General features: G+C 30.0%; 2 protein-coding genes across 2 annotated transcripts; one reads left to right on the forward strand and one right to left on the reverse strand.

The window, feature by feature from the left end:
* Window positions 1-807: 807 nt before the first annotated feature.
* Window positions 808-3448, reverse strand: LOC125822420 (equilibrative nucleotide transporter 3-like). Its single transcript, XM_049501814.1, has 10 exons — window positions 3358-3448; window positions 3099-3167; window positions 2901-3005; window positions 2633-2788; window positions 2394-2537; window positions 2196-2301; window positions 1909-2084; window positions 1662-1822; window positions 1300-1558; window positions 808-1195 (listed from the first exon to the last, which is right to left on the reverse strand). The coding sequence occupies exons 2-10, from the start codon at window positions 3144-3146 to the stop codon at window positions 1085-1087; spliced, it is 1266 nt and encodes a 421-aa protein (XP_049357771.1). The 5' UTR covers window positions 3147-3167; window positions 3358-3448; the 3' UTR covers window positions 808-1084.
* An 11838-nt stretch (window positions 3449-15286) lies between these two features.
* On the forward strand, window positions 15287-18769 carry LOC125822421 (uncharacterized). Its single transcript, XM_049501815.1, has 2 exons — window positions 15287-15429; window positions 17383-18769. Exon 2 carries the CDS (start codon window positions 17387-17389, stop codon window positions 18635-18637), a length of 1251 nt encoding a protein of 416 aa, XP_049357772.1. The 5' UTR covers window positions 15287-15429; window positions 17383-17386; the 3' UTR covers window positions 18638-18769.
* The last annotated feature ends 4817 nt before the right edge of the window (window positions 18770-23586 follow it).

Below are 23586 nucleotides of genomic sequence, written 5' to 3' on the forward strand. Positions count from 1 at the left end.
GAACTACTAAAAAAAGACATGTATATATATATTTATCAACACAACAGAGTGACTGGTAATATGCAACATTATGCTATTGAAAGAGCTAATAGTGAGCGTGATTACGTACCAACTCGGCGAGAAACTCGAGCACAGAGGTAAGGGAGAGACGAGCTCGGACTAGGGTTTGCAATCTGCGCGCCAAGTTATTTTTGTTACTAAATTTTGGAGAAAATGGTAAAAATGGTCCTTATGTTTGGGGTAGAGTTAATATAGTCCCTCGAGCATTTTTGGTGTTCATATTTGCGCCTTTTGAAAAATTATTCATATTTAAAAGGTTGGCTCACCGATTTTGGCAGCGGAAAAGACAGGAGCACAAACAAGGTAGCTTATGCTTTTTTTCATCCTCACTACCTGATTTATAGTAGAATTTCTTTTTGGTTTTATACTTTTGGGTTATATTTAATCTCATAGTTATGTTTTTTTTTTTTAAAATAACGTAACTCACATTTAAAAGTCCACTTTTTGTAATTTCTGATACTCTTAATGCAATTATTTTCTCAAATTTTGATATTTTCTTTTCACAAAATTTCGTAGGTTGGCCTGCCTTTTTAGAAATTCAAAAGTTAGTGCGCGAAGTGACATGTCACAAAATCCTTTTAGGTACTGAGAAGTTTTTTTTTCGACTAAAAAGTTGGATTAAGTTATATAACTTCATTGCCGCGGAAAATTTGGAAGTGATTTTGTCATTACATGACTGCCCAAAATCAGTACACCAAAACTTGAACAACTCTACTATCTGATTGACAACCAGAATGTACATCAGAATTCAGAACTTAAAACAAGATAACCCTTTTTTGTGTCTCTGTGTGAATTGAACTTTACAAATTTGCATCATTCTTTGCAATCCAGAAAGAAGTTTAATGATCACATATGTAGATTTCATCATTCTTTATACTCCACTAATTTCCTAGAAGTTGAAAGTTGAGGAAAAAAAGCAAAACATTCACACAAAATGCATATTTGAAACCAGAACTATATGTTCATCCCCAACTAAAATGCCATGTTATCTAGTGTTCTGTCACATACCAATCTTGAGTACTCCTCAGAATTTTCCATTACCAATAATCCACAACCAATCTAAAGCAACACCGGAAAATATTCCAGCTAGTAAGAATAACACTAGCAAGTTACCCAATGCATTTGCCTCAGGACCCTACAAAATTCAAAGTTAAGTGTTAAAATATGATGTGATACTTACTCTTCATATGATTATAAAATGACAATTTGTATAGATTCTGAAATTAAAATTTCACAAACCTTGTATCCTTTAGGTGCAGCTGTCATGACACAAACAGTGAGGTAACCATTTGTGAGTCCCAAGAAGGATACGAGAAATATCATCCAGCCTTGATCACCATATTTTGCAGTGAAATAGAAGCAAGGAATCAACAAGAAACGAGAAAGGGTTGCGATCATGAGGCCCTTTCGTGATTTAAGCTCGATTTTCTTGATCAGTGGAACGTATCTTCCTATCAGATCCCAAACATTGTACATTGCTATCAGAACTAGAGGATACCTGAAATTAAAAAAAGAAGAAGATATTATCAGTAATTCAACTAGCAGGTCTTATTTACATTGGTTAGGAACTCCATGAAATCAAGCTGGCTATGCACACTTACCATGATCCCAGTTGGTGGGTACCAGTGTTTTCATACAAGAATCCGGGGAAAATTGATAAAGTGAGGACATAAATCAAGTACAAGTTCAATTCGTAATCAATGTTCTTGAGAAGCAATTGTTTGGTGGTCAGACGTTCTGATTGCTTAGCATCGTTATTAGCCTGTTCAGTAAACAGAAACATATCAAATTTATGGATCATGAATATGACTTATAACAGTTGTTAGTTGAGGAGAAAAAATTGCCTACTTTTTCCATCGGTTGAATTCCAATGCCTGCAGCAGCTAAGTCAGCTGCAACAGTTGTTGATCCTTCTGCAGCTGCCTTTGAACGGTAGTGCTTCACAATTGGTAGCTTAGGGAATATGAATGCATATAGAAGGATGCATAGGAATTCAAAGAAAGCGGAGATGGCAAGGAACAACACTGTAAAATCAACAATTATAAGTTTCTGATTAAAGTTAAAATTGCATCAAAATGGAAGTACATCAGACTGTTTTTTATTTAACTTTCAATAATGAGATCTTAATTACTTACTAACTCCTTTGCGGAAGCCATTATTACTGTTTTCAAAAGCTGCCTTGGTTATTAGCCTTAAGCCAGAGGTAAGTGCACCAGATGCAGCAAGACCACCAAAAAACGACTGCATAATTCATGAGTCAGTATACAAACATAATTCAAGTTTGATATAGCAATTGAAGCAAAGCAAAAATTAAAAATGTTACTGCGACGCACTTGCATAAACTCAGGGCACATGAAAGCTAAATCTCCAACCATTCCACCTTGAACATGAGCATCTGCAACTCCAAAACATCCTACTATGAAACATATACCAATGTAATTTCCTATTCCACCCGTACCGGACGTTGCCAAATCCAACTGGAAAGAAGTAAAAACAACAACAGATTTTAAAAAACAATGACCAAAAAATGACAACATAAAAACACCAAGAAATTAACTAAAGCATAACATACCACTATAAGTGCGACTGTACTTAAGGTAAAAAGAATATATCCAGCTAAGTTACGCTTTCTTGTATCAACTTTTGCCTCATTATACGCAAGAATTGCCATTGTTCCAAGTGCAAATGGCTGATACACTAGTGTGAGTACCCTTGAAGGATGATAATCCTTCAATTTACATACCAAATTAAACAAGTCAGCACACAACTACGTCTCCATCCCAAACACAGTAATAAAATTGAAACAAAAAATACATTAGAAGTTGTCAAGGAAAACTTACTGGAAACAATGCATAGTAGTAATCTCCTATGCTGAGTAAACTGTTCCAAGAAACAAGTGACCCAAGTCCCAAAATCCAACAAACAAAAATACCCATAAATTTCCCCTGAAAATTTCACCATACATCATAATTTCAGCCACAACAAATTTTCAATAACTCCTTCAATTTGTGAACAAACTAACAAAATTTGAAACAAACCTCAAGCCTTGTAGGACTTGGACTTCTACTTGAAATAGCATTAGTCATGGCTGCTTCTTAGTAACTGCACTACAGTATCATATATTTGCCTCTTTAAATAAAGAACAAATTATAAAACAGAATTGAAATTTATAAAGAGCCAATAACAGAGGTACTATAATAAAACCTTATAGCAATTCAATTGGCTCAAATAAAAGAGGATCTTATAGAGATGAACATTACATACATTGAAATAATAAATCAATTAAAGAGGCCTGACCTTATCAAATGACAAATGAAGGTATGTATGGAGTCTCTATTGACCGCAAAAGTGTAAAAAGATGTGAATAGAAGATTCTCTCACAGCCTATTTAGGATTCTTTATATACATGAACTTATTGGAATCTCTACAGGTCAAAGTGTGAACATGGATGAAATTATAAGGTGATGAAATAAATACCTTATCAATAAGATGAAAGTTCAGTAGTCAATTAACCGATAAATAGCACTGGTATGTTAGGAACCTTATAAAGTGGCTTGTTGGTTGAGGAGTTTGATTGGTATTGATATTAGTAAAATTATAGAATTAAACATATTTAAAGGAATAATAGTAGGAATAATGAATAAAACTTTGTCTACTCACGTTACTGATAAAAAAAAGTAAACTAATAAATGTTAGTTATAATTAACCCTCCACTTATGGAAAACCAATTAATTATGTTTAAAGATAAGGAAGAGGTTGCGTACTACTAAGTCAATATGTAATAATTCAGTGGGGATTTGTTTAGGGGGTCTTAACTAGAAAAATATTGAAGGGGTTACTAAAAGAAAAAGAAAGAAAAAAAAAATTGTTTGGGGATAAGGAAAAGGAAAAGGCAAAGTGGGAATATAATTCACTAGACTATGAACTTTGATAATAAAATGAATAAATGAAGATACGTAGTCTGAATATAACACACTATTATAGTAGACTTTTAAAAGGAATAGAGCTCTAATATAAGTCAAGAATCTTTTTTATTGTGTAAAATGGATCGATGAAAATAATAATTTATGCATTTAATTTCAGATTTTTAGCATTGAATCATAATTAAGAAATATATATTTTTACCTTATATATTAATTAGTTATTAAATTTTTATAAGTTGTATAAATGCTCTATATAAATGACAAATGATTATATTTAAAGCGAAAGAGCGGTGACGTTATTTTTCAAAGAAAGGACAAAAAAGTCGAATTAGTGTGTCAGTCTTCCATATATTTCTGGTTTTATTATACTATATATATATACTAATATAAATAAAATATAGTAATAAAATGTGCATTGGAAAGAGAATCCAAGCAGAAGATACCAGCGAGAAAATGACGGTCCATTTATTTTTATATTATTACCTTTTAGGTCTACATAAGATAAATGTCATTTCTAAAGTAATAATTCATAATTACACCAGAAATATAAATCATATTAGGTAATTCCATATGATAAGTTTTACTTATAAAAAAAAATATACGGGTGTTCTCAAACCTAGAATCTTTCATTCGTGAGATCACTTGTTCAATTAAATTAATCATCCTTAAAGGTTTTGTATGCCTGATTTTATTGGATGTTTGTATATAATATTTTAAATGCCATTATTATTATTATTACCCAATAGAAGAATGGGCTATGGAACACCTACTTTTGACTTGATTGGCTCCATCCATGATGAATTGTCAATTTTGTAATCATCTTGGCTTATTTTATTGCGTTTATGGAAGAGTTGGGAATCAATTGTTTTCCCTCCAATTGGTTCCTCGTTTAATTTACTCTTATTAAAAAGATTAAATATGGTACTATCCTCGATACATCAAATTATATAAATTTATAATAATTCAATAAGACAATAATGCATATTAATTAATCATTGTTAAATACTACTAGAATCTTCACTTGAAGTGATGATGTGCTTTGGGTACTAATTTTTCTCATTCACATTGTCTTACTTAGAATATGCTTCTTCTTTCAATTTGGCACCACATTTTAAAGAGTTATACACGCAAAGGAATTATTTAACTTGCGAAAACATCGACAATTTAATAGGAAGAACTAGTGTACTCCATTTATTATCTTTACTCTTTACATTTCTATCTAGGTCTATTTTGTGAAAGTTTAGTATCGCAACAACAAATTCGATCAAAGTTGAGATATTTTTCAGACCCTTATCCCTAACTTTTGATGGTCAACTATCAATTATTTTCACAGAAAGTCACTTAACTTTTATTTTCAACTCAAAAGTCACCCAATTATGACTTCTTTGCACAGAAAGTCACTCAACCTATTTAATTGTTTCTGTGCAAAGAAGTCATAGTTGAGTGAGTTTTGAGTTAAAAATGAAAATTGAGTGATTTTCTGTGAAAAGAATTGATAGTTGAGTGACCATCAAATTTATTAACTCCAACAAGCAATATTCAATTCCTTTAGGGAAAATTGTATGAAATAAAAAACTATTAATTCAAATTAAATGTTATAGCCATAGTTTATTTTAATTGTAATTCGCAGCACATCCCCTTTTTTGCCATATGATTCGGTATACAATTAGCCATTTTCGGTATACAATTAGCCATTTATACATTTCGGTATAAATGTATAAAATGTGTTTGTGTTTGTATAAAACGAAAGAAAAATGTATATACAAATACAAATACATATATTTTCGTCCTATACACTTATAATTATACAAATACAGATCTTATTATATAAATTACCATGTATAACTAAATTTATACAAAACTGAACAATTTGTATAAAATTGGATGTTTGTCGCGAATTATGCAAATCAAAAGCTCTATAGCAAACATCAAATTTGTTATGGAGCGCAATTATACAAACTATAGCTATAACATATAAATATAATTTTTATATTTGTTATATGTGAAAGTTGTTCATTCCTTTATATATCATGGACCTATACTCCTAATAGAATTTTGGCATAATACATATATTGGACCTTAAACTTGGCTTCAAATTTTAACTTTGACCTCCAACTTTCAAAGTGCACAAATAAGACACTTTAACTATCCAACCTTTTAATAAATAAACACGCGTGTCTTACCTGGCAAAACGCGTAACGTGCACGCATTTTGCGCGAGTGAGAAGTAATTTTTAGGCACACAACAGTGAAAAAAATGCTGAAATGACAACTCTACCCTTAATTAATTTTTATTTTTTTTTAGTTCTAAAATGGACATGTAAAGTGTTTAATTAGTTGGCAGCCATTGAGTGGCTCACTAATACACGTGGCAGTGATTGCATTTCACGCTCTTGGCTCCAAAAATCGCGTGTTTATTTATTAAAAGGTTGGATAGTTAAAGTGCGTGTTTGTGCACTATGAAAGTTGGAGGTCAAAGTTAAAATTTGAAGCCAAGTTTTAGGTCAAATATATGTATTATCCCTAGAATTTTCCTTTATTTAGGTGGATTCATGAGTAGATCTAAGTTATGCTGAAAAATATATTTATCTAAAAAGGATTGATTACTTATTGTCAATGTTTGGCAATTAATTTCATGTGATGGTCTTACGTTTTTCATATACTATGATATTAATTAGCACATGGCTTCACATGTATTTTCATATTAGTTTTGTTTTATATTTTAATAGTCTCGATGCAATAAAAGAAACAGAAAAACCCTCATAGAGAAAAATGAACAGAGCGATATTAGCAAGTGGATATCATATCATACGAGTGACATATACAAGATCGTATTAAAACAACTTAACAATGATTTGTGGCTCAACTTTTTTGGGGGCCATTTTTTCCTAAAAATATATTTATTTAAGGAAAAAAATGAAATTCTTCACAAGCTCAATTATGAAATATCTACGTTTACAATAGTTTGGGAAAATAAAATAAAATAAAATGTATTGCTGCGAAAAAATGAAATATCGCAAGAATTTCACCAAATTGAAATTGGGGGAATTAGCTGGCTGTCAAACTAATCCATATCTTTGGTGCGAGTCTCTTTGAAGAGTTTGATATATTAATTAATTTTTAAAAACAAAGATGCTTAAACATTATTATGAGCTTAGATCCCTAATCCCTATTGCTTGTGTTAATTGGCTAAATAATAATTTGTTGATATAATAATATTGTATGTGAGGGAAAGGAAAATGATCCCCAACTACAATTCAAGTCTCTTTTGGTACCATAATAGATGTGGTCCAGTGGATGAGTTAGTTCCTCCCTTAATAAGGAATTTTGAGTTCACATTCGAGTCTTGGATATGAGGAAATTCTTGATAAAGAACTCTACCCCCAAATGAGGCTCTACATGACGTGAATCTGGAATAGTCAGGCTCCAATTAAATCAAGAAATATATTTAAGTACACCGTCATATGATATTTGGTTTGCAAAAAGTATTCGATCAACTTGTAGAAAAGTATATAAGTACAATAAGTCCCCACAAATCTGCGAAGTTTCTGCTATATAAATGATGGTGTGTGGACACCCAACAACTTGTCCACACAAATACAACGACTATTACAATGATGTTGTTTTCAAGTGGTGATAAATTAATTTAACTTTTATGAGTTATGAATTTTAGAATGACGATTTTGAAGTGCTCATATTTAGATTCTAAATTTGATAAACGCACATGTTTAATAAATTTTCTAATATAAATAAAATATTTGAGAAATTAATAAATCATCTAAACTTGTTTTCGATGTGGTGTTGTCCAAAGTATCAAAAGGTACGTATGATCAAACAACTTGTATCATGCTAAGTCAAATCTTGCAATTACTTCTTCTCTTGTCTTTGCTTCCTAAGTTAGTGTTTACACTGTTGTAAGTCGTAATCTAAAGGACAGTGATAGAGCCAAAGATTCTATCAAGAAAATAATGAAGAACTAGAAATATCATACTACTTTGTCATTTGACGTTTGTATAACTAAAACAGATCTTCATGTAAATAATCGGACAATTTTATAACAACGATCTATAAACTTTTATTCATCACATATAAAAAAAAAATCCCTTATTATTATTTACGGATTAAATAATTATGTATTATAATTCAGCATGCATAATTAGGACATAAACCAAACATCCACTAAACGTACAAAAGCAAAATCAGTTTTTTTTTTTAAAAAAAAAAAGAATTGACATGTACCTACAATTTTTAGATTGAGTTGGTATGTTTTGGTCAAATAAATAATTAGCAAACTATATTCTGCCCAAAAATAGGGGAGAAAATTTCTATTCACACTCATCTCTCTCTTCAATTTTTTTTCGTAAAATAGTACTAAAAGATATACGTATTTAGTAGGTATTTCTCTAAGTTCCAATCATATTTTCTTAAAACTGGCAAAATGCCCCCTTAAAATTAGCAAAAGATATATAAGGGCCCGATATATAATTATGACTTTTCTTCTTTCAAAGATATTATTGTGTCTACCACCTATAAATTATTTTCCTCAATTGTTTGCTAGAAGTTATGGTATGAAACACAATCCATATTCACTTAATATATTCGTCCGTGTTCATTAATAAATTGGTATACATTTATTTGATTTAGTAACTTTCTAATTTTACATAGGTATACACTATATTCATCTCTATATCCAGTGATCTGTATTTATCTAACAAATTTGTATACATTTGTTTAAATTGAGATTGATATTCATTGTTATACATTGGTCTGTATTCATCAAAAATCATCATCTCGATTTTTTACGAGAATTTTTTTTACTCATGGATTTCAAAACAAAAATCTCAAACACGATAACCCAAAATTTTACCTAAAAAAGGCTGAAAAAAATTCAATTCACAAATCATAAAATCTCATAATTAATTGGGCAAGAAAACACTATAAAATTATATATGAAACAAATATTTTTAGGAAAGAACAATGTACAATTATATTAAATTTGTATAAACAGAGAAAAGTGTGGAGTGGAAGAAAAAATTTAGGAGATAAAGAGAATGTAAAATACAAAAATAAAACTAAGCTTAGTACAGTTGAAAACAATAAGAAGAGAAGAAAAAAAAGAATAAATTCTCATTTTCAATAAATGTAAATAATAGAAGCAAACATAGAAATAGTGGGTCTTCAAAATTCTGTGAGGGGTCGTTTGGTACAAAAATGTATAATGCAGAGATTACTAATACATGAATAAGAAAAAAAATGTACTTTTCAAGAAATATTCTTTGTCGTGGCTATTCAATGTCAATATAAATATTTTTAAAACGTTTTTTTACCAAAAAATAAAAATAGGATACTTATTACTTCCTTTATTCCACATTAACTGAGTTTGTGAGGAAATACACATTTATTAATAAAATCATTCAAGACATATTCTTTGTGAAATCATAAATATAACATTGCAAGTAGTGTAATTTATCTCCTAAAAAATCTCAAACTTTATTAAGGGAAAGGGAAAATATGAAAAAGAATCCAAAGACCCATCTTAAACTTTGAAAAATTCAATTACTTATTTTAAACAATGAAAAAAACCCCAAAAATTAAGTTAATATGAAATAGAGGAAGTATCAATTAAGTGTATGTATGTTAGAAATTTTGACTAGTTAGCTAATTTTCCCGTGGAGGGGAAAATTTTCAAAACAACAATATTTATCATTTAATAGGATCCCTTGTCAACACTTTCAATATTTGTTTAAAATGACAATATTTTGATTTGCTGTAAGACTGACTTTTGTATTTATTTAATTTGAAAGAATACAAATCTTTAACAACAGAATGGAGAAAATCATTAGAGAAACTATTTCAAAAAAGGTAAAAATCGCTTAAATCTCTAATCAATTACAATTGAAAAAATACGAAGTGCTATCTCTCTCTTGTTCTTTCAAATGCCTTTCACCATTGTTCTGCATATTTCCAATATCCATTTTCGAATAACTCCATTGAAATTGAATTTATATTTTCGTTGATTTGACCCACTTTTCGTTGGATAACAAAATTTTGAATTAATCGATTGTAATTCAAACTTCGTTATCAATTTTCAATTCTCCATTGATAATCCTCATTCTTCGTAGAAGTCAAGTCGATTGATCATCATCTATAGACAAATCTCCTATAAGAATTTTTATTTTTATTTGTCAAGAGTCATGGATCTGTTGTAAAAAAAAGTTCATCATTCTTCTTTCCTAAAAAATACAAAATTGCATAACGATCAAAATTATGTGCATCATCGTTAAGATTCAAAATTGCATCTGTTCATCATCGTTTTTCCTGGAAAATTCAAAATTGTTGATAAATCTGGGAAGATTTCAAAATTGAAGCAATTCATCATCGATGTTCCTACGAAACACAAAATCGAGGATCGATCAAAGAAGCTAATTGAAATATACAATCGAAAAATCATATTTGTTCTTCAAGATATAATCGATCTGGTATTATCTCAAAGAATTCATCAAAATTAGTGGTGATGCAGTATGAGAGTAGATTTTTGAAATTTTATTCAAATACAAATTTATTGTTGTGATATTGTATATTGAATAATCGAAATACAAATTAGTTTGGATACAAATTTGATGATATTATGTATTGGATTATTAGAATACAAATTTATTTTGAGTATAATTTTGATGATGTGATCCCTATTCTATATTGAATGATTGGAGCATAAATTTGATTGGAATACAAATTTGTTCAACAATTATAGACAACAACTTTTAGAATACAATTTTTGAAATACAACTTTTGTAATACAAATCAGGTTAGAGTACAACTTTTTCTTAAATCAAAAGTTACAAACAAAAGTGAATAATGAATTTGATCAACAGTTTGGAAACAACTTTTTGAATACAATTTTTGAAATACAACTTTTAAAATACAAAATCAGTTTTGAATACATTTTTTTTGTTTAATCAAAAGCTAAAAATAAAATAATTGATATACAACATACAAAATACATTTATTTTGAATACAAATATAGTTGATAACTGAATTTGAACATATCATACAAAATGATTGATTTGAATGCACATGGATACAATATGCTTAAAGAAATATAATATTGCTGAAAAATATAATTAAAATATAAAAAATACAACATATATACTAATATGAATACAATTTAAGTAAGAATATATATCATTTTAGTCGTCTATAATTTCATTTAAACAAATACAATTTCTGAAAATACAATTGACATATGAAAAATGCAACTGACAATACTAATATGAACACAAATTAAGTATGAAATTAAATAAATTAAATATTAACTGAAATTGGAGAAATATAAACACCAAAATACTAAACCTACCCTAAATTGTAACGAGATTTACTTTAAAAATCAGACTCAAAAGAAAATTTACTAAATAAACGATTCTGAAGTTGAATAAATTGGAACACAAAAATACATAAACGGCAAAAAAAAAATACAAATCAAAACTAAAAAATTATGATATTAACCCAATAAATACAAATCCAAAGGAAGTTATCCGATTATATGAGAATATGATGCAAATATTTTGTTTGATTTTTTTCCATTTTGAAAAAAAAAGAAAAAGAGAAAGAATCTGGAAGCAGAGAGAAGGGGAATAAAAACAATGAATAGAGAGAGAAAGTGGAGTTGATGAGGAGTGAAAATATGATGTATTTTAGGAGGATAATTATAAATATATAATTTGCTATAAAAACAATATATGAGAGAGAACCTGCGATTAATGTGAGATAAATTAGAAACTAAACTAGGATACATTATATTTTAAAAAAAATATTGACATATTGACATTTTTAATAATTATTTTAAAGTGTAGATGTTTTTAATAATTATGTTAGAAATTTTGACTAGTTAGCTAATTTTCCCGTGGAGAATATGAAACTTGAAGACTAATGACATAAAGTGGGCTCTACCCTATACCAGCCCAGCTTGGGGGCCCAAGTATCTAATATGGGAGCCCATTTGCTAATCACTTGAGAAATGGGCCTTTTCAACGTTTTATGAGGAAGCCCAACAATTTATTTCGGGGTAACGTGAAGCTTCGGCCCAAACATGAAGTCCACTTTAGGTGAAGATGAGCCTTCTTGATCCACATAGGATGGTATATTAGGAAATGTTTTTATGTATATCATCTTATTATTCCAAATAAAAAATTATTTATGAGTAAACTAACCTAACAAGAGATACATCTTTATATTCCTATTCTACAAGTGAAAATTCTGCTTTGTTAATAATCAAGAAATAATAAAAATGATACTTATTCATTTGGTTCACCTTAATTTGCGACTATAGCTTCTCTTAGAATTTAGATTAATTTAATTTGGTGTTAACATCGTTAAAGATAAGTTTCCCTTTGTAAGTCGTGTGGCTTACTGATGGAGAGAAAAAAAAAATCAAGTTTCTAAAACGATATAGTAAAATCTTTGAGCAGTAGATAATTTTAAATCTGATATAAAATGCAATATATTTATTATGTTTGGTAAATAAGAGAAATTATCATATTTAATGCATCAGATTGAATGGTAGTGTTTGTTTTTTAAAACCATTTTGCCGGCCGGCCCTAAAGAACATATTACTATAATATTCTATTTCTGGAAAAAGTTAACCAAATGGTGCTAAATTATTTTGACATCACCCCTTAATTAGGAATATGTTGGCCATCCATCTTGAGAGAAATTAAATCTTTTGAAACATATATGATATTAATTACTTGAAAACAATCAAAATGAATGACTTCTTTTTCTTCATATTCCCTTGGTCAGCCACCTCCCACTATTACCCCCATCCTATCGAGAGGCAGAATCAGGATTTTCATTAAGGAAGTTCAAAATCTGATGAAGTAAACACATGAATTAGTCGAAGGAGGTTCAACATCTACTATATATACATAAAAAGTAATTTTAACCATGTAAGTATAATTTTTTGACAAAGGAAATTTGAATAAACCCCTTGATCATAGATTGGCTCCGCCCCTGCCCCTGCCCCCACCCACCAACCCCCAACCCAAATCTATATCTCATTTTATTTTCTAAATTTAGGAAATGAAATAATAGATTTGTCCACTTCTAATATGAAAAAAGCAAGTGGGATTGGGTTGCTTTTGAAAAGAGATGCTCTTCATCATCCACTTTTATACTATAGAAATAAGACATGATATATTAATGTATAAATGTCTTTATCTTAAAAAGGTTTTACTGACCGACCATCACACACTGAAAGTGAAGGATTACATAATTGCTGTTACCAACTTGCTTCAAAGAATATAAATTCAATTATGAATTTCACATCACATTCAAATTAAGACTTTCTTTTCCTCTTTAAGAAATTCGAAGTTTTGAATTTCAGCATATAATATTTTCTATCTAACTTGCTTTGGGTCTTGACTCTTGACATTTCTTTTTATCAATTAACAGGCCTTCCATTTAGTTGGTAATATTTTTTTTATATCAAGTATTTAAATAAGTTTGAAATATGTTAGTTATTGGTTTATTTACAAGTTATTAGTTAACATCTCAATGGCAAGGAATTACACTCAATTGGAGGTGCTTGCCACGAATTTTAAAGTGACGAAAAATAAATTGTAATAAAAAAAGAAAAAAAATAATTTATTGATAAATCAACATGGACACAAATCTGTTTCTCCCTTTGATTTTTTTCTCGTAAAATTTATCCATGATTCAAGGAACGTTAGTGGTGTATTTCTCGAATTAGGATGATTAGGATTGGATCTTTTTATGAATATTTCATAAATTTATGGAATATTCGAGATTTCTTTTCAAGATATGAACTAGGATTTAGGATTGATTACCCTTCAAAAATCCTAAGAAGAATCGAATACGTCTTGTAAAATCTAATTAAGGTGTATTTCTCGAATTAGGATGATTAGGATTGGATCTTTTTATGAATATTTCATAAATTTATGGAATATTCGAGATTTCTTTTCAAGACATGAACTAGGATTTAGGATTGATTACCTTCAAAAATCCTAAGAAGAATCGAATACGTCTTGTAAAATCTAATTAAAATTGAACACCTCTAATAAAAGTCCCACAAATTTTCAATGCCAACCAAAAATATTGCACAAATCATTATTTAAAGGAGCTAATAAGTGATGCAACTTAATGAAATAATTCATATATTTATCTAATTGTTGTCTTAGACTTGAGATTTTTATTTTAGAAATGAGAAACTAGACTATTTGCACCGACTAAAACCGCCAAATAGACCATGTCCATAAACTCTTTGTAGCATAATAAAAGAATTCGTTGAAAATTATCCTTGGAGAGTTAGTATTGACCTTATAATAAAGTGTTTACTTATTAGTGTTTTATTTTGTAAAATTTTATGAACGAGCAGCAAAATGAGAAATCCATTTTTTTATTAAGAAAATCTCTTATGGATATGAAAATTATGCAGTAGCATCGAAATTTTATGAGACTCTACAAGATATGTTTAATTTCAATTGAAACTCTACTCAGTTTCAATTGGGACTTTATAAAAACATGTTGAATATCAGTTAGAGTTCTTAAAGGCTACTCCACCCTAAATTTTAGTTCATGCCCTTGTTAAAGGTAATATATATATATATATATTAATAGGCATCTCGAATATCCCATAAACTCGTGGGATATTCATAAAAAGATCAAAATATGACCACACTCTTTTGACAATCAAATACTTCAAGAAGATCCACAAAATTCTATTTACATAGGATCAAATGAATCTCAAGGAAGTCTCTATCATCCTAATTCGAAAAATACGCTACTAATAAAACTCGAAGTATAGAGAACAAAATTGTACTCACATTATCTTTTCAATAAAAATTATTCATATTTTTTCATATTTCATTTGTGATTGCAATTTATTTTTTAAAACTTTAAAATTTATTTTAAAAAAATATCAAGTTAGAACTTGAAAATTAATTAGAGTATACCTTTAAAACCTATTTTTCAAATTTATTTAGTAAATAAATTTTTCAAAGAAGGAGATCAATAAATTTTAGGCGAAACAAATATGAGATGATGACATGGTGTTAGGTAGACATAAAAGTGGATTGGTTTGCATGAGTTAGCAAAAACAAGTGGACATAAATCATTTTCCTATTTATAATTTGAGAATATAATCTCCATTGATCCCCACCAAAAGAAGAAAAAAAGATATATGGAAGCCACGTCTTTGAAAGAAAGAGCTACACTAAAGACATGAATAAATGACCCCACCCCCCCTAAAGGTCTCAATTCTTCCTTTTTATTAGCTCCTCTATAACTTAGATCTCTAACTCCACCATTATATTTCTTTCTTTCTTTCCAAACAAACAAACATTTCATCACTCTCTTCTTTTGCAGGCCAAAATTTCAGCACAATTAATTGTCTTCTAGTCTTGAGACATCAAAGAGTTACAAGTCTCCATCATGTAAGTTATTAAAAAAAAACTTCTATTTGATTAATATGCTTTCACTTAATTTCCTCTTGATTGATCTTCTATATTTGATGAGATAACTAGTTCTTTCGATTCAATAAAGCCAATTGAAGTTGGTTATATGACTTTTTAGTAAACGTTCATCTATCGCAACCCTTCTACTTTATTCGAGTTCTGATTGAATATGCTTGTGAATTAAATTAAACTCATTGATTATAGTCCTCATTCATTTTTGAGATTGAATTGGAAGTCAAGAAAAAATAATTAAGGTAATATCACAAATGAATTCTTGTTTTTGTCGTAGAGAGAAAGAAATAAATTAAAATAGGGTACATAAAACTTGTTTATATATAAAAAATATATTCCAAATGTTTGCCTACCTTTGGCAACAGAACATAACATTATTCGTAACGTCAAACGTGGCCCTGGAAACCTGGCAGCTACAAGACATGATCATTGATCGATGACCACCTCATTTTTTCTTCTAGTTCCATCCATCGATTCTCCTTCCTTTAAATCTTATCTATTTCACAGATTGTAATGTAAATCACTACATTTGTTAGGTTATAATTATTCTACTAAATCACTTCTTAATCAGAAGTTTTAAGTCTCGAGAATGAAAAACTTTTTGATAGAATAGTTTTAAAGGATTTACCACACGAGAATATATGCTACTGTTGAAAGGGGAAAAAAAGGAATTTAAGTTATACTTTCGATGTAAATAAAATTTTACATTATCAATGATCCTAAATGAGGTCATTTGTTATCAGCATATTCCTAAACTATAGTAGAAAAACTAGTTTATGTATGTACTAACTATGAAATTATGTAAAATTAATGAGATAAAAGGGATAGGGGGGAATCTGTTGACTTGAGCCAAGTATCCCTCCGTTCAACCATAGTGTCTGCTATACTATTTTGGGATGTCTAATAATATTATTCACTTTATGAAATTAATGGATAATTTTTACACTTAGTTCATAATTTACTCTTATCATTAAGTATAGTCATTTCTCTATTATATCTTTCAAGACATTGTATTTATTATATTCAAAAGGTGATATAGTAAAATTACTAATTTATTTATAATCTATTAAAAAGTGTGCAAAGTCCATAGTAATCAAGTATTGTTGGCTAAAGGAGTAATAAACAGGAATATATGCTCCCAGTTTAATCATATGATTGTCTTTTACTGATAATTTTATTAGGGGATTAATTAGCCTATCCTCGTGTTAAATGGCCTAATCTAATCCGATGACGTGCTGGGTTTAATAGGCATATTTCTAATTTTGTCTGCTCTTAATTATTTAAACAAGGAATTAAGCATAGTTTATTAGCCATGTTTAATTATGGCAAGTTGACAACGGCTGATATCATCATTACGAAGCTTTCAGCTAACACCTAATTTTGATTTTCATAATGGCTTATTAAAATAGCTTCTACTAAAATTACTCTAATGAGATTGGTCTTCTTCCCCCTTTTTAAAAAGTCTAAATCTATTAGGACATTGTTGAGGACGGTGACTCATTATTCAACTTTATGAAAAATAGTTTAATTTAATTTTACTCTTATTATAATGCATAGACTTTTCACATTATCATTTTAAATTGACATATAATAATAACAACAGCAGCATATTAATGTAATTTTATGAGGTGCAATTTGGAAAAAAATTTAGAGTGTACTAAGACCTAATTCTTATCTTGAAGGTAGTATATAATAAAAACAATAGATACCATAAAATTGTATTAACATTACTTATAGAAGATGAGATTATTTTTGTTAAGTCATGATTTTTTATTATGATAAAGTTCAGCACAAATTCTTCACAATTTGGTGTTTTTATTTCATCACAATTTCTGTTAACACTCCAAATACATCTTCAATGTAACAGGGACCAGTAACACTACTTAACAGACTAACAGTCTCTTTCATTTTCACTTGCAGAGCGATGAGTGGGTCTATTCACGCGCCGCCAGAGTTCGACTCCGGCAACGGCGATTCAGTAGCCTCCACGCCTCGCTCGGAGCACCACCACCACATGTATGATGACACCACCGCTACACAGCCACGTGCCCGTTTCATGTGCAGCTTCGGTGGCAAAATTATGCTCAGGCCACACGACAATCAACTCCGTTACGTCGGCGGCGATACTCGAATTGTTGCGGTGAACCGCCACACTACCTTCGCAGCTCTCCTCGGGAAACTCTCCAAACTCGTCGGATATCCAAACATTAACATCAAGTACCAGCTCCCTAACGAGGAACTGGACGCTTTGATAACCGTCACAACCGATGAAGATTTGGAGAATATGATGGAAGAGTACGATCGGCTCACGCAGAATCAGAAATCAGCTCGGCTTCGGCTCTTCCTTTTCCCTAACGATTCTGGTTCCAGAGCCAGCACTATCAGCTCCATCCTCGACGGCTCATCTAAGCGAGAGCAATGGTTTGTTGACGCTCTCAATGGTGGCGCCGGTCCGGGTCTGGAGCGTGGGCGATCCGAAGTATCGTCTATTGTTTCTGAAGTTCCGGATTACTTGTTCGGGCTGGACAATTCCGATGATCCGCCCCGCGAATCAAAATTCGTGAAGAACAAGATCCTTTCGGAGCCGGGCTCACCCGCTCCACCCATTGTTTCTTCTCCTTATTGCTCAATTTCGTCATCATCAATGACACCTACAGCAGCTATGACAGTGATGCCGGATCTTCCACCTGTTAAAACAAAGCTCGATAAGCCAAACATGACAACTGAATCCAGAGAAACGCCGGTTGCGAGTGCGATTGAGACCGGCGAAAAGGCGGTTCAACAGCAACAACCGAGTTATCCAAGTAGTCCACTATGGCATTACCCAGCACCACCGGTGCAAACCATACCCGTTTACTATGTCCCGGGTCCGGTTCAGCCCGGAAATATCCCGGTTCAATTACGGGCTCCATATATTCATCCTTTTCCAGTTCCTCCGAATCAATTACCCGTCGGGTATCCACCCGTTTCAAGTATGGGCCAAGTATACAGTGGATTGAGGCCGGTAATGAGTGTTGACCCGAATGAATTTTCTGCTACTGCAAGGGTTGTTACCGAAGGAATGAATTACTATGCAGTTAGGAATTCAGGAGTTGTTCCGGGTTATGGAGGTCCAGTTAGTGAAGAAATGCAGGGACCCGGAGGTGATGGAAAATCGGGTCGGGTCTCCCAATAATTGAAGGTTTGATTGAGAAGTATATTTGGTGTGCTACTTTTTGTGTTAAGCATTTTGTTTAATTTGAAGCAAAATTTTGTGAATGGTAAATAAGTTGTAGTAATTGATAATCTATCCTCCAATTTTAATATGTGAGTATTTTATTAGTAAAAAACCAAGTTGTAAAAGCATTTAAGCAAAGTAGCTTGTCAATGTTTACAAGGTTTTTAGTATGATTTTTGTGAAGTGATTTCTTTAAATGCTAGTCATTTACAATGATCTTTTGAGATTAGAATAGACGTAAAGCTAGTTAGGTTATGATGGGTGGAGAAAAAGAATACTTGTCGAGAGAAATCATTTATACCTTTTAGCGGAGCCGAGCAACTTTATGGTGAAAGAGTAGAAAATAATACTCATGTTTTGTTGATAACAATAAGCTTACAGTAGAGTTGAAATTTATTAGCACCAGTGCAATTTCTGCATTTTGAGCAAGGCATCAAAGACTTGTAAGTAAAAGAAGTTGGAATTCAAAGTATAAAGCTTGTAAGGGTCATCATTGGACATATTTTTTCACATATAACCACTAACCTGAATAGATTGAGTAAATTGTGTGCCACCAATAAGTGCCATAGAAGCATGCAAGCAGACAGCATTATGTTTTGTAATTCTGATACCCATAGTCATATCACGGCCCAACATTATTCAGCTATGGGGATTCCCCATCCAGTACTGAAAGCCCATAAGAATAGCCCAAACGTAGTTGGTAGACCATGGATTATTATTAAGATGGTCTTAAATCTTTGCTCTTTTAACATTTTAAATAACAAAATAATGATTGAAAATATTCATGACAATGGAAAAACAAAAAAATTAAAAATTAAATTGTAGACACGTATTTTTGACCGAGCTTAAAATTTTATACCATTTTTAGAGCTAAAATATTTTTATAAATATAAATTAAATATTTTGACTGTTATCTTATTTTATTAAGCTTATTTTTAAAAGATTTGCAAACAACAAAATAGAATCACTTTTTAAGATAAGTTTTATTGTCAATTGTTTAAAAAGAAATGAAAGATTACAAAAAAAAACTATATTTGAAATTAAGTTTTTATAAATAAGCTAGTATTATTTAATTGATCTTATCTTATAGCTAGTTGACTTTTTCTTAGATTTTTATTAATTTTAAATAATTAGTTGATATGCTATTCTTTTAAGATTAAAATAAAACTAAAACTAAAAAGTAAATAAAAAATAACCTAATTAATCTAACAAACCTACCCCACTCCTATACCTACCCAAAAACATACTACACGTAAGGAAAAGAAGAGCAAAAACAGTTTGCTGCTTTTTAAAATAAATAAATAAATAAACAACAACAATACCATACACCCCCACACTCCCACTTTCCCACAATTCTCTACACTCCCACTTCACATGACTAAAGGAAGAAAAAGTCAATAACAAAAGGAGACCCACACACACACGTACCAAGAAAATTGGCAAAAAAGCAAAAAACCTATCCTATATATATAAGAACACAAACGTACAAAAGGGGGAGATAGAGATCACCATCATCAGTTATATGGAATAGAGTGCACAAAAAAAAAAAAAAGCATATACACTTTAAGTCAGATAGATTTTTGTTCGTGGATTCAAGTTCGTGGCTCCTTAAAGTTAATTATAATTAACTTTGGAAATCAGTAGATTGTAGCGGTTTCTTTTGTTGGAATTAAGTTTTACGAAAAGGTAATTCTAATCCCTTATATAGTTCAATGAAATAATTGTTCTGAATTCGATTATGATGTTATGAAGTCCTTAAAATTACATGTATTGTTATATGCCACTATTTTATGACGCATATCATATTGTTGATTGCATGAATTGTTACTGTTTAAATTTGCTCATCGAATTATTTTTACACCTGACGTTAATTTAATCAACTAATTTGATCCAAAGATGGTTGTTGTTTACTCCTAGTTTTATTTCAACATGTTTATGTACATTTATTTGATGGTACAAATTGACAACTTCGTTTATGACTTTAATTTAATTACGTGTAAATTGGTTAGAGATTCTGTATTAGTTATCATTTAGAGTTTCTGGAGTTTAATAAATAAATAATATTGCCATACTTATGGAGACAATTAATTATTAGAATAATTTTTATCGTATCCGAAATATTAAAAATGGAGGAGATGAACATTAGTTCATTTAAGTGAGTCATTAATTCATCAACGTGAGATAGTTCTTTTATTAGTAATTTCACACTATCATCATTTGGTGAAGAAAAATTATTATATCACTGCGTGTATTATTTTTCTCTCAATTAGTTTAAAGGAAAAAATTAATTAAAAAATAATATACAAAAAATAAAAAAAAAGAAAACGTGAGCAGAGAAAAGTATAATAATAAAACAAAATAGTGCAGAATGGAAAGATGAAGATAATAAAAAAAAGAAGAGGAATAGATCATTAAAAAGAAAGTAAGAATAAAATAAATAAACATTTAAAACAAAAACAGAAGAAACAAAAGATGAAAAGTTATAAAGAGCAAAAAATAAAGAAAAGGTAAAAAATAAAAAAGGGGAAAACAAAACTTAGCCAAAAAATTATTTAAATAAAAAAGAAGAAAAACATTTTTGTTAGATAAAAACAACAAATAAAAATAAAAGTAAGAAGAAGAAGAATGTAAAGAAAAAAAAAAGTAAAAACTACAAAAAAAATAATAACGTGCAAAAAATAAATAGAAGAAAATTAGAAAAAGAAATATTTTGTTAGACAAAAATCAAATAAAAATAAAATAAAAGTAAGAAGAAACAGAATGTTAAAAAAAATTAAAATGAATGAAAGTAAAAACTACAAAAAGTAACGTGCAAAAAAAATAGAAGAAAAATAAGAAAAAGAAAAATTTCAAGAAATTGGTTTCAACCTCTTTAACATTTTCTTTTTCTAAAATTAATCCTAAATCCCGTAGAAGTTTACCTTCTATTATAATTCAAATATCGACTCCCACTAAAACGACAATACTAAAATTCTCCGGACTCTAAAAAATCTAAACAAGATAGTTACAATAAATCAAAGAAGGTGGGACATAAGTAAATGTATAGCTGATAAGTATACTATATCCAAAAACTAAGTCAAGACAAGATATAAGTCAATGAAGCAACTGTGCTAGAAACACGGGACTCGAGGGGTGCCTTACACCTTCCCCTTGGTCAATAGAATTTCTTATCCATATTTCTAGTTCGCAGACCATTAAAAATTAGAGTCAACTTCTTTTTGATTAGGGGTAAAAATTAGGTGACTTGGAACACCAAAACTCGATTCCAAGTGGCGACTCTGAAATAAAAATAATCCCTTTTCAAAATGTCACTTTAATTGGAGAAACTCTATTTTTCAAACACTTCGTTTGGGGAAAAATAGGGGTGTGACAAAAATTGCATAAGTTTATTTTCTTGTATTATAATATAACTCAAGTTATGTCTCTTAAGTACTGTCGTTAGAGGTATAAGTTTAGTTTAGAACCAACAAGTTATTCCTACAAAACTTATGTTGATATAGACATATGTTTAGTTTTAAAACCCATAAAATTATGTCTTAACAGATTTCTACAGAATTTATGCCAAACAAGATGGAATAAAAATAATCTGAACTTATGCTGGATAAGACAAAAATAATAATTAAACATATGTCAAACGAATTAGATATGCTACACAATTTATTCATAGTTGTTGCTTGCTGAAGTGCTCGACTGCTTGTTGGTTTTGGAGTCATGCCTTCGGCCCAGTAGCTCAAATTGCTGCTTAATTTACTGATTCTTTATTTTCCAGTTTTCTCATTATTTATTATTCTTATCTTATTATATATATGTCTTCAATTAATAATTCAAAGAGGAAATATTTTTTTTAAAATTATTTACTTGCAAATTATTTAGTTTTATCTGATCTAATCTTATTTATTATGTCTATCATTAATATTTTTAATCACATCACTATCAGAAATAGATGGTTGAATCAGTATATAATCAATATAATTCTGAAAACAAATTGAGAGCTAGACATTAAGGTCAGCCAAAAATATATAAAAATAATAAAGGAGAAAAGCAAAAGTTGTATTGGCAGAAAAAAATGGGAATATAAGAGGGACTTTATGCTTTCTCGTCAATCAACAAAAGAAAAGGAGGGAATCATATTCGGAAGAAGACATGATAACCATAGCAACAAAGATACGCGTTTGGATACGCGATATGATATCATAATTTTAAATTAGTGTTTGAATATGTGATATCAAATCATCTTTATGAAACTTCTTTATAATAATTTAAAACTATAATTATGTGATGATTACGTAGTAATGAAATTTGTTTCAGTAATTAGTCATGCATCAATTTTATCAATAACTAATATTGATGCCTGTATATTACTCTAATTAGTAAAATTGAGAATCTTACCCTAATAAGCATGGTTACTTATGCCTAAGAGTGTTTCCTCAATGGTTTTGGAGTTAAAAGCAAAGCGAATTTAAGAACGTTATCATCCAGAGTTGTGATAGAATGAATAAGATTTCTTAATTAGAAAAGTTTTGCTTTCGAGTCCTCCACATGAGATTTTTTTTTTTGGGCAAGAAAAACTTCTCTCTTTAATAAAACCTTACACAACATAAATTTGAATTAATCAAATTCTAACTATCTTATGCAACTTGATTTCAAATAACCAGTATCAAACAATAAAGGGCACCAAGTTCAAATTCTACGAAATGTGATTTTTATTGTCTTAGATCGAATTAGAATAAAATAGATTAACTGAACATAAACAAAGGTTTCACCCTGTCATGACAAAGAAAGAGCAACCATTTTCTTTGGATTATATTACTCCTCCAATTACACACTCAAGAAGCCGACATTTACTTCGAAGTTAACAGCTGGCCCTGCTTGGTTTGTTGTGTATTCAAACAAATTAGTAACAGATT

Source organism: Solanum verrucosum, unplaced genomic scaffold, assembly GCF_900185275.1.
Source record: "Solanum verrucosum unplaced genomic scaffold, falcon-dt-bn FXZP01000103.1, whole genome shotgun sequence".
NCBI lineage: Eukaryota > Viridiplantae > Streptophyta > Magnoliopsida > Solanales > Solanaceae > Solanum > Solanum verrucosum.

What these genes read in the sequence shown, in the direction of transcription:
- LOC125822420 (XM_049501814.1), bottom strand. Translation starts at nt 3,146, where the DNA reads ATGACTAATGCTATTTCAAGTAGAAGTCCAAGTCCTACAAGGCTTGAG. An exon ending in CAAGTCCTACAAGGCTTGAG is followed by an intron (nt 3,006 to 3,098) that starts GTTTGTTTCAAA and finishes TGAAATTTTCAG; the next exon opens with GGGAAATTTATGGGTATTTT. An exon ending in GAATTCAACCGATGGAAAAA is followed by an intron (nt 1,823 to 1,908) that starts GTAGGCAATTTT and finishes TTTACTGAACAG; the next exon opens with GCTAATAACGATGCTAAGCA.
- LOC125822421 (XM_049501815.1), top strand. Translation starts at nt 17,387, where the DNA reads ATGAGTGGGTCTATTCACGCGCCGCCAGAGTTCGACTCCGGCAACGGC.